A 12750-nucleotide genomic window follows, 5' to 3' on the forward strand; every position below is an offset into this window, starting at 1 on the left:
CCTTCATCAGCTGGTGTCTCAGAGTCACACTGGAGCTTCCTGCAGGTCTGGGTTGGATTCATTGGGGGTTTTGGGAGATCAGTTAACACTCAAGTTCATACCTATTGTCAGAAAATCATAGATGGTTCTTTCACGACACATGGTCCTGTTGGCACACAGGGGAAATTCCTCCACAGGTGGGGCCAATGCTAACCTTTCACTCCTGGGGCCTTTGTCTGAGAATTCCTGGGATGTCAGGATTATCAGCATTCACTTCTGGGGACAATTGAGGCTGGGGAAATTGAGGCATGGTTGCAAAATACACTATCCATTCCTAAAAGACATATTTGAATTTAAATAAACCTGTATTATTTTAAAATAGCTATAAAATAAAATGCTTTGGTGCATTTATTCAATAGATACCTCTTGTCAGTTCAGTCACTCAGTCATGTCCGACTCTTTGTAACCCCAGGGACTGCAGCACACCAGGTCTCCCTGCCCATCACCAACTCCCAGAGTTTACTCAAACTCATGTCCATTAAGTCAGTTTTGCCATCCAACCATCTCATCCTCTGTCATCCCCTTCTTCTCCCGCCTTCAGTCATTCCCAGCATCAAGGTCTTTTCAGATGAGGCAGTTCTTTGCATCAGGTGGCCAAAGTATTGGAGTTTCAGCTTCAGCTTCAGTCCTTCCAATGAATATTCAGGACTGATTTCTTTTAGGATGGACTGGTTTGATCTCTTTGCAGTCCAAGGGACTCTCAAGAGTCTTCTTCAACACCACAGTTCAAAAGCATCAATTCTTCGGTGCTCAGCTCTCTTTATAGTCCAACTCTCACATCCATACATGACTACTAGAAAAACCATATTTCTTGAGATGTTTCTTGAGAGCCTACCAAATGCATAATATTGGTTTTTCTCATGGTGCTGCTTTTTTTACTGAAGTATAGTTGATTTACAATGTTGTATTAATTTCTGCTATACAGAAAATTGATTCATTTATACACACATGTACATTCTTTTTTAAAATATTCTTTTCCATTATGATTTATCATAGGATACTGAATATAGGTCTTTGTGCTATACAGTAGGACCTTGTTATTATCCATTCTGTATATAATAGCTTACATCTCCTAACCCTAGTGGTGCAGTTTTTTAATATAAATTTATAACAGCTTCACTGAGATAAATAACTCACATAACATGCAATTCACCCATTTAAAGTGTACCATTCAGTGGTTTGCAGTACATAGACTTGTGCAGCCGATGCCATGTGCTGGCTGGGTGATCTTAGGCAAGTTACTCAACTTCCCTGTGCCTTTCTCACTTGTCTGTGGAAATAAGAATAGTGATTGTGGCTGCCTCATACAGTCATTGGGAGAATTCAATCAGATAATACACATGAAGTCCTAGTATATAATACACATTAATAAATGATTAACTAAAATAAGTTATATTAAAAGAGCATCCTTAAAAAAATAAAAATAAATTATTTAAGTCAGCAAAAAATAAATAAATAAATAAAAGAGCATCCTTGGGAAAGCAAGATTTTGGCATTTAATGAACTATGCATGCGTGCTAAGTTGCTTCGGTTGTGTTCGACTCTTTGTGACCCTATGTAGCTTGCCAGACTTCTCTGTTTGTGATAAGAAAAGCAGGGGAAAGAATTCAACAACATGCAGCTTTGCAGGGTGTCACGTGAAGACATGGGAAAGCCCCTCAGTTTCTGCGTTATCTGTGAATTGATTCAAACTCACATTTCTCTGCTTCCCCCAACATCCTCTGTCCTCTGTCACACACACACTTCACTTCAAAAAGAAAAAGGATTTTTAAGGCAGCTCTGTGTTGAGGTCAGAGTCAGGGAACAGACCGTGGGAAAATAAAGTTGTTTCACATGTATCTCTAGAGATAAAGAAGAAATGTTTCTCCATTGAAAATGAAATTAAAATCCTGTTCTGGTGATAAGCCACTCCCCCACCCCCTGACCCCCATCCACTCCACTGCTCTGAAAAAGTTCAGCAAAGTCTGTCCTGCCCGTGAGATCTTGTGGAGGTCAGTCAGGGAGCAAGAAGGAGGGACTTCCCTGATCCTGTGGCTAAGACTCTGCATTTCCAGTGCAGGGGGCCTGAGTTCAGTTCCCAGTCAGGGAACTAGATCCCATGTGCTACAACTAAAAGATCCTGGCACAACCAAATTGAGAAAAAAAAAAAAAAAAGGAGCAAGAAGGAAACCCCTCACATGAATTCCCAGGGACTTCACTGACCTTACCGTGGCCTGTCAGATCTCATGGAATTTATTATGGCTGCCTCCAAGTGTCTGATGTTTTTGTGACTGTGGGCACCAAGAGAAAAGTTGATGTGTTCGTTCCACTAAACAGGACCCAAGAGAGACTCTGATTTAGAAATAGCAATTGAATGAGGTATGGTTCAATGATAGAAGCTCATCCTTCGTGGTCCCAAGAGGATATGTCACTGGTTATTTTCTGGATGGTAAAATCTAGTAACATGAATGAATGATGATGCTTTCTTCAAGTGCAAGTGGAAAAAATAGGCAATAGCTAGCTACTCTAAGAATAGGGGTATAGTTGTTGATTAATATTTGCATAAAGGGTGGCCCAGTCTTTTCTCAAGGATGAATTCATTGTGCAAATACCAAGATTTTCCCTGGTGTTTGGCATATTCTCTCTTCCCTCAACAGTCACTATCCTGGGGAGCATTATGGATACCCAGATTTCCTTTCACCGTTATCCTTCCTTATCTCCTCCTTATAGCCCCAACTATGAGACTCTCCTGGCTCTGGGAGAAGGAGTGCTCCAATTCCAGTTCTGTGAAAGAAAGACAACTTGACAAATGGTACCAGCATTGAGTGAAGGCATATTGCCACCATAGTGGGCATCAATCCAGAACTATGACCTGTAATTTGATTAGCTTTGAAATGAGAAACCTTGATACTTTAGGAGCAAAATTTAACCAACTGAGTCTCTCTTTATGACTCATCCAGCTCCCGTATTTCTATTTATCAAGATCAAAAATCATTAAATTCTATGAGTGCTGAAGTAATTTGCAAGTATAAGTTCAGCTGATATTTCAAAAAAAAAAACTGATGTAAATAAATGCATACCAGTTAGCTGATGTGGAAAACCAAATCCAATTTGATTATGTCAGACTAACTCTGAACTTATTAATACCTCTTCAAGTTATGCAAGCTGTGTGGAAACATTTTGATGTCGTCCTCAACCTGGAAAAAAGAGCCATTTGAAATTAGTTCAGAGAAAAAGTACACTTTGAAGACTGATTCTGAAGTTAATTTGCTTTTAATGTTGTTATTTTAATATGCAGGGAGATGTCTATACTTTTTAATTTCAGTGTTTAGAAATAATAAAGATAGTAAATTGGCAATCTTGAAATCATATTTTTGTCTGACATGTGGTGCTTTAATATGTACCATGGTATCGCCAACTCCTGGTCAACAGATATAGAGGTTTACTAAGGCCTCGTTTCTGGCAGCCTCACATGAAGGCAACTGAACAGTGTCAGCTGAAAAATCTGGGGCTCTGGAGGGGCTCTCTATTCAGAGTTAACTGGTCAGCCTTTAACTTCAAGCTTAAACTTTTATTATGTTCCAATCAATGAACCAACTAAGAGACTGTCATATTAACAGCCCTTGTCCTATAACATGCCATTTGCTGGAGTGTGGTTTGCACACCTAGAAGTAGAATTGAAGATATCACTTCAGTCAGACTTATTATCCCACCTATAGATTTAGTTAAATCTGAATGTTAAAACCCATTAATGGTCCTCCTGTGTCAAGTAACACACATGTTTAGGGAGTAAAGTATTATCATTACATATATACTGTGATCAAGTCTGGGTTAACAAGCCCTTTTTCTGGACTTCCCTGGTGGTCCAGTGGTTAAGACTCTGCATTTCTAATGCAGGGGTTGCAGATTTGATCCCTCATCATGGAACTAAGATCTCACATGCTACATGGCACAGCCAAAAATTAAATTAAATTAAAAAAAAAATCCTTTTGCTGTTGCAAGTTGTGGTTGTTTAAAAAATTCCTCTTAATAAATACATTCCTTTCCTACCTTAATACAACATGGTGAAGGTAGTAGAAGTTTGAGTCATTCATGTCCGACTCCATTGAATGACTAATTTTCAAATTAGTCATTAGTTAATTAAAGCTTAATTAATTATTTTAATTAATTAATAAAAAAGCAAGTCAGCTTGCTGGGCATTGAGGATATAGCAGCACACAGGACTTGCTAGCAGGAAAGACAGACTGCCATTAAACTTGTAATGACTACAGGGTTTATTAAAGAGCATTACAGAGAAATCACTTATTTGGAAGTGCATAGCAGAAGGAGGGCTGCCCTGGTAGCTCAGACAGGAAAGAATCCGCCTGAAGTGTGGGAGACCTGGGTTCGATCCCAAGGTTGGGAAGAGCCCCTGGAGGAGGGCACTCCAGTATTCTTGCCTGGAGAATCCCCATGAACAGAGGAGTCTGGCAGGCTAGTCGTGGAGTCACAAAGAGTCAGACACGACTGATCAACTAAGCACAGCACAGCAGAAGGAATGAACCTAGACTGGGGCTCTGGAAAGCTCTCCATGGGAAGGTGATATTTAAACTGTGCCCTGAAGAGTGGATGGGGGCTGGCTCAGGTGAAACTGTCTTATCAGGCTACTGTACATGTTTTTCTTCCATTAACTGTACTTACACTGTTGTTTAGCTTTCCCGAGAAAGAGCTGGGTTTCCTGTGTGCTGTCACATTCCCAATGGGATGTTACAATGGCTGTGATTATGATTCCAACTCCAGTGCTCATTCTACAGCACTGTAGTTGTGGGAAGTAAAAATAATTGGGCCTCTTGGTAGATACATTGAAGATTATGGATTAAAAACTGTTTTTCCTGATAGGTACTTTTCCTGTGATTTTGCCTGTTTGCCTTCCAATCACCAAACATGTATTCAGTGCTTTGTAATGACCTGTTGGCTGATTCTGAAAGAGAGAGACTATTTTTGGTTAGTTGGGAAGTTCTGACTCCCCTCCTTCTGATTTGTTTGGGTTTTGTTGTAATGAATTACCTTTTCCTGACATAATTGATTGCTTTAGGATTATCTTCTAAACTGTTGGTAGCATTGATAGAAACCTGCTAAGATGTGTGATAAGAATCTAAGCATTCTGGAATGGCATCCCAGTAAATTCCTACTGAAGTACTAATGTGTGTGTGTATAGTCAGGAGGGCAGCCATCCCCAGGAAAATTAACTATTAAAGGGAAAAGCTGCAGCCTATCACAGGGACTGAAGGAGGAAGCTACCTCTGTTGTCTGGGTAAAGAATATCTGAATCCAAAATACCCCAGAACCAGGCCTGGTGTTGAGTGAACAGATATCAGCAGCCATCTTGGCTAAAGACACAGAGAAATGGAATGTGTATGACCTAGGTCCATTGTTCTAAACTTGATAGTTGAAATCTGGATGAGGACTAGCTTGTAAGTCTTCAGTCTCCAAGTAGGCTTCTCATCACTAACGTGAGTTTTGCTAGAGAGGTGTTTTAAAAGTGCACTTAAGAAGCCATTTGACCTTGATTTTTTCTAGATAAGCATTTGCAATTGTTGGTTTCCAAGAGTGCTGATTGTTTATTTAAAAGTCTAGATGAGGTTTACTCTCAAGGGTAGGGCAGCTGGGTACAGCTATGTAGTCAGTGCACTGCACAAAGGCAGGGGCCTAATTTGGGAGGAGAAGCTAAAGTCCAGACCAGCCAAGAGGAAAGATGCTTCTGTGTAATTTGTCCACCCAGAGGGGGCACTGCCTGTAATTTATATAAGGGCATGGTATGGACTAGCAGCTGCCCAGCTCAGCCACCATTGAACTCATGCTCGCAGCTAACTCTGACTTAAACAAAGAAAAATGGGGTAATTCTAGGTAATTTTTTTCATGGCAAGAAATATCTGTCCAATCCAAATCTTCTGCTTTCTAAGCTGCATGCTTTGGTCTACAAAATATGGTTCAGATGTTGCACAGTGATATTTTCACCTTGAAGCTTTCCAGATAAATCACTGGGATTTCCTGTGGGAAGTAACATGTGAGTCAATCTCGCAGAGTTTCTCTCTTCCAAGCCTGTCCTGTCTCCAGGTTCATATGCCTGGGGTGGCCAACAGGCGGTATAGGCAACACTGTACCAGATTTCAGGGCCATACGCCGTGTTCGCTTGGAATTCATCCCAAGTCAGTGTTTGACTAGAGCAGATGCTGCCAAAGAACTGTTGGTAATGTACAGTTCCTCCTTCCCCGCCTGGCTGCAACATGTCATAGAGTCTCCAAACCCACATCTGGCAGCTCTGCTTGTACTTAGCAACTTGCAGATTTCCCTGCATTGATTTACACAAGGGCTTAAAAAAAAAATCATGTATCAAACATTTATCAGATACCTACTGTAATGTACATAAAGCTCTGTGCCAGTTTGGGGGAACCATACAAAGTCACAGGAGATATTGTTCAAATATTTCACATGAAAGCAATGAATGGCTATCAGTGGTTTCATATGGTCAACTGAGATTACAAGCCTGGAGCCAGAAGAAAAAAGGTAGGCTGAAACCCTGGCTCCTCCATTTACTGGTTGTGTGACCTTGAGCAAGTTTTCTATCTTTCCTTTTTTTTAGTAAAAGGAGAAAGTGGCCTGGATTATCCTAAGGTCTTCCTCAGGACCTTAAAATTCTAAAATTGGCCAATCAGGAAAGAGTATGTATATATTTTTTTGCCAAAAAGCCATTTAGTGGGAAGCATGAAGAAGATAAATGGTAACATATCTGTATGTTTAGTAGTGATTTCAGAGGACATGGCAAAGTTTTAAAAATAAAATTAATTTTAACTGCCCAATTTAAAAATACGTATGTAGCATTGCTAGGAGACTCAGGTTTGATCCCTGGGTTGGGAAGATCCCCTGGAGAAGGCAATAGCAACCCACTCCAGTATTCTTGTCTGGTGAATCCCATGGACAGAGGAACCTGGAGGGCTGCAATCCATGGGGTCGCAAAAGAGTCAGACATGACTGAGTGACTAACACACATATACACACGTGTAGCATTATACCACAGACCATTGCCATTTAGACATTATACAGCAATCTTTTGCAAAATCTGGAAAGTTGGACAAATTAGAGCACAGCGCCATTTTCACGAAAAGCTTTAACCTAAGAAAAAGAATTCTCTTATATAGTGATTTGTAATTTTTAAAGCACTTCTCACATACATTTTCTGATCTGATACAACAGCGCAGTAAGCCAGGCTGTATTATTTTCATCCACTTTTTAGGAAACTAAAAGTTGGAGAGCCTAAGTGACTTACTCAAGACCACCGGCTGATAAAAGCTAGCCAGAATTCTAGTCCCATTCTCTCCTTGTTGTTTTTATTCCTGTATCACTTCCACACTGACTCTCCACCAACAGCAAACCAAAAAAGGGCAGATATGGGGAGGAAAAGAAATACTATAGAGATAGCTGGAAGCAGATTGAAGGATTTCTGGGTGGAGCGGCTCTTTAACAATTCTTTTTCATTGGGACAAAGATAAGGTGGGAAAACCTACCCTGGTCACTGAGGCATGCAGCTATGGTCACTCCAAGGGGGAAAAACCCTAGGCTGGAAGTGCAGTGCCTCATCCCACTAGTTAACATTGTCTTCTAATGCAGGAGGGCATCGTTCCCCCTTGAGTGTGGCTGTTGGGTCATGGAAATTTCAGCTGCTATAGCTGCTGCGGTTACAGTGGTATCATGGATCCCTTCAGTACTGCTTCAGGAGTTCCTTAGGCAATCGTGCTAAAAACAGTTAGTGTCAGATGCTCAGGAGGAGATGCTTCCGGTGGTTCTGCTGCTGACAAGGCACTAGGAGGAGGCTTTCAGGACTCAGCAGCAACATGATGTTTCATTAGGCCCCTGTGTTATGGCCTCCTAAGACCCCATTTTGCTGGTAGCGTATGAAGTAGGTGACCCAGAGAAAAAAAGACTACTAGTCTGGTGTCCACATATGGCTACACATTAGAATCGCGTGGAGGGCTTTTACAGCACTGATGCCCAAGTCACATCCCATACAAACTCAATCACCATGTCTATGTGAAAGCCAGGTACCACTATTTTTAAAGACTCCTGGCTGATTTCAGTATGTATTAAGTTTTGCAGTTAATGGGCTAGCTAATAATTTTTACAAGATCACCCAACTGGGGAAAAGAACTTATCATGGTTCAACTCCATTATTTTTAACTGAAACTGACCTTTGCTCTGAAAATGAAGAATGAGCAGACACAGTATCCTTCACAATTAACCTTCAGAGTGAATACATTAGCCCCAGTTCACCAGTGGAGAATATGAGTGTGTTTCCATTTGGCCTTGTAAAATGTGGAAGGAGGCCTTCTGGTAGCATTCATACCAGTTGTGGGACATGTAATAACAATCACTCAACAAGTGTCAATGGAGGGCCTACTGTGTACCGGGCTTGTCCTAGGCTGTATCAATAAATGGCGAGCAAGGAACGTAAGGGTTTGCCCTCCCAGAGCTTATCAGCTAAAAAAGGACCAAGATATAATTCAGTGATGCCAACACTTTAGGGTTAAGACTTTAAAGGGAACTTATTTTATTCACTTGCTCTAGGCCTTATTTCTAGGAGAGGATTTGTGGCAGCAAACACACACATAATGAAATTGTTAGAATATAAATAAGAAACAGAAATCAAGACTAGGGAAAATATAAATAAGAGTAGAGAGTCAAGAACAGAGGAAGAAAAATTCATAATTATGCAAATCATAAGGATCCACTTGGGCTTAACCTCAAATTTGGCATAAAGTATCCTGGCAGCCATATTGAAAAGGGAACCATGGTTAGTTATAAGGTTCTTGTTGTCAGAAAGACAAAAAAACCCCTAGTTCCTCAGGGGAAGAAAGGCTTTCCTAACATTTGGCTCTTGAGGAGATGTCTCATGTGGAGCTTCATACAGTCTCCTATAGTGACTACAAAAAGTAGATTTTATAACTGTGCCTTGCAGACCCTGCAATAAAAGTGAGGACATAAAATAAAATGTAATTTAATAAATCCATTTCTGTCACGAGTAGGTGATCAGAAGTAAGTTGATTGAGGTCAAATATATGTCCAGATGAACAGTGACTAGAAGTTGGGGTACCTGGAGGACAGCCTTATAACTGTCCTCATAATTTCTTTCTACTGGAATTTCCATAGACATATGGTTATATTTTCAATTTTCTAGGGTAGAGTTGAAAGGTAAGTATTCCATGTTGTAGATAATGGAATGGTTATATGAGGGGTCAGCAAACATTTTCTGTAGAGAGCCAGATAGTAAATATTTTGCCTCTCATGAGCCAGACAGTCTGTCTTAACAGTTCAGCTCTGCAGTTGTAAGACAGATCAGTCATAGACAACACAGAAATGAACAGGCATGGCTGTGTTTCAGTAATAACTTGATTTATAAGAACAAGTGGCAGGTCAAATTTGGCTGACAAACTATATCACTAAGCCTGAGTTTAACCTAAAAAATAAATAAATAAATAAAAAGCAAAGTATATTACTGGCATTTTTTGTTGGAATTATGGAACATTTTGAAACTTGGCCAGTCTTGGTCAGTGGTGATTTCTGGCCTCATTATTTAGTTGATAGCAGGTAATGATACATGTTGGAGAGAACATGGCTTACGCTGAGGCTGCAAATTCATAAAGTTCACTGAAGCAATGTGCAGACCCCAAAACAATCCAGTACAACTATTCATCCATCCAAGTGATGCTCAGCAGTCATGGGACTATCAGGTTGTTGCAACACAGAGCTGGACTCGTTCTACGTGTTTTTTTGGTTCCACACGGAGAAAGAAGATTGTTATGTTCCTCAGTGGGAGGTCTAACAAACCAACGTGGATTCTCTATTAAGATCTCCTTAGGAAAGAGAGATGACACTGACATTGAGTTGTTTCCAGCAGCTTGATGTGTGCTATTCACTCCTTTAACATCTTTTCAAGTGCAAAATCTATTTCAAGCTACCCAATGTTCATTCTAACCAAACTTCCATGAGTATAGCCAAATATATGGCTACACGCAGGGGAAAAAACCAACCAAACAACAACAGAAGAAACATCATTTCACTGTAAAAAAGGACTTAGCTATGAGCAGATAATAAAAAAGGACTTAGCTATGAGCAGATAATAAACCATGTTGATGGTTTATCATGGCCTGAATTCTTAAATGCCCTCTGATGCTGGGAAAGATGGAAGACAAAAGGAGAAGGGGCCAGCAAAGTATGAGATGATTTGATGGCATTGCCAACTCAGTGGACATGAATTTGAGCAATTCCAGAAGAGAGCAAAGGACAGGGAAGCCTGGCATGTTATAGTCCAGAGGCTCACAAAGAGTTGGACAAGACAGCAACTGAACAACAACAGCAATGACCATAAACTAAATTGGGAGGTTAATTGTGTAATGGAACTACCTTAAAGGGTTAAGTCCAGGAGGTCATCAGAAGAGCTGGCTTCAACTGATTTAGCATCTGCAATAAAAGGAGCTTTAGGGCTTCAACTTTGAAGTTTTTAAAAACATGGCTGTGAATTCAATGGTGGAACCAACCTTTGGGGTTTCATTGTCAGTCTATACAGAATTTGGTATATCATACTTTCTGGATAGCAGAGAAATTGGTGTGTTTGCTCCATTCGGAATTTCCTAACTATTCACTTATCCAGCAACACAAGGTGGTTAAGAAAATAGTTTTGCTCATTGTGATAGAATATTTTAGGCTCATGGAGAGCACATACTGTCTTTATCGTCATATACCCAGGGCTTAGCCCTGTACCAGATCTACGAGGGTCACTGTAAAATGCATGCCCATGAATGACTCCTGGGCAAAACTATCCTGTTTGCAAAACTTGTGCCACAGAGTGATTGAAGGCACATGCCAGGAAGGGACATGGCTTCTTGTTATTACAAATGTTGTGGCAGACATTGAACCACTCAAAAAGAGACTAAGCTTTTTATTTTGCAATTGGAACAAAATATGCTTACAGAACTTAAAAGGCAGAAAACTGCTGAAATGGAATCAGTGTTTTCCAGCGATATCACCAGATCAGGGTAAGGGTAAGAGATTAGCAATCAGGTTCATGTGGCATGTATGAATATTTTTAATAATGGCTTATTCTTGACAAGCAGGATTTGAGGCCAGAGAAGTTTCCAAGTAAATTTCTTAGGGAAAATGTCTGCTATCAATGTGTCTGAGACTTCTACTTTTTCAGAATCAACAAGCAACCAGACATATTATTTTGTTCCTGCCTATCTTTCCTCTGGCCCCAGTCAATATGTTTATTTATAACAATAACTTTATCAGTTGTCTTAAGAAAACAAATTTCCTTCAACAGAAGTCACAATGTGATCTCAGTCATATTTTTAAAAATGTTGCTGCCACTAATAAGAGATGCGTAGAGAATGGATGCTGTTCTGAGCCAAAGTCAAATAGTGGGCAGTATGTGAGATACTGCTGCAGCTCTGCCCCCACCACACACTGATGGCCAGGTCTTACGAGCAAGAATGAAAAAGAGAACCAAGAGGATGAGGCTGCACACAGAAACCCTCAAAACCCGGCAAAAGCTCCAGCCCTGAGTGTTTCATTGTAGGACTTCATGGCTCCCAGGGAAGTGTGGGAACGTGGGCAGAAACAGAGAGGAGGTGAAGTTAAAGCCAAGTCTGACATCATGTGGGGGTAGCTTTGATGTGGATAATTTGTCTCACTGTAACAGATAAATTGCCTACCTGATTGCATCCAGCAGGTTCCAAAGAGACAAACTTTGGCTCCAGTGACACTCATTAAATATCACCACATCCTTGTTACCTCCATGCCTTTCTGATTTCCACATTGCCAGACCAAGGGAGCTTGAGCATCTGTCCACAGTGTTGTTCCTAATCCCACCCTTCCCAACATTCACCAGAAAGCAACAGAAACAGAATAGAGATGATAGATAACCTCAGGGAGCATCTGGATTTACCTCACTGTCCCGCTAGAGTGACTGTAGAGAGCCAGTTATAAGTTGTCATGCTGCTGAGCATCTTTGGAGCATAGAGATATGCTAATCTCCAAAGCCAGTATTGATCATTTTTACATGTATGTTTATTTGTTCACTGATCCATCTTTGGTGTTCTTGCTCTTAGGGCCTGAGGATCATTTTCTCTGATGCATCTCGGCTCATCTTCCGCCTCAGTTCCTCCAGTGGCGTGCGGGCCACCATCAGACTGTATGCAGAAAGCTACGAGAGGGATCCCAGCGGCCATGACCAGGAGCCCCAGGTAACACAACAGAGCTAGGCTCTCAGCACTGTATCTTACAGTCATGGACAATTTCAGGAGCTCCAGTGGGCCTTTAGTGGCGGAGATTTTACTTTCTAGAAAGGCATATGGATAGCTCCAGCCAAAGGCACACTTAGAATGACTCTAAGTAAATTTAACTCTTTCATTGCAGTGTTTGAAACAGAAAAATTGCTCTTGAGCATCTATGGGTTTAGACCAGCATTTCCCAAACTACTTGCTTCCCGACTGTCCTGTAGTTTTTGGACTGTAGTGACCTCAAGAGAGGCACCTTGTATAGATAAGTTGAGGAAATTTTGAGTTAGTCAAGCTGATCCAACTCCTCAGAGCCTTGACTATACTCATTTAAATGACCAGTTCCCAAGTGTTTGGAAAGCTCCGAGGTGGATGGTGACCTTGAGGTGCCAGTACAGGTGCCGCCCTGGACTTCCTGAGATCT

General features: G+C 40.9%; 1 protein-coding gene across 1 annotated transcript in view; it reads left to right on the plus strand.

The window, feature by feature from the left end:
- Window positions 1–12750, plus strand: part of PGM5 (phosphoglucomutase 5) — a 194802-nt gene that overhangs the window by 147695 nt on the left and 34357 nt on the right. Inside the window, exon 10 of the mRNA XM_061132188.1 lies at window positions 12159–12293. Within this exon, the coding sequence (XP_060988171.1) occupies window positions 12159–12293 (135 nt within the window). The remainder of the gene's footprint in view (window positions 1–12158; window positions 12294–12750) is intronic.

This window comes from Dama dama, chromosome 29 (assembly GCF_033118175.1).
Source record: "Dama dama isolate Ldn47 chromosome 29, ASM3311817v1, whole genome shotgun sequence".
Classification (NCBI taxonomy): domain Eukaryota; kingdom Metazoa; phylum Chordata; class Mammalia; order Artiodactyla; family Cervidae; genus Dama; species Dama dama.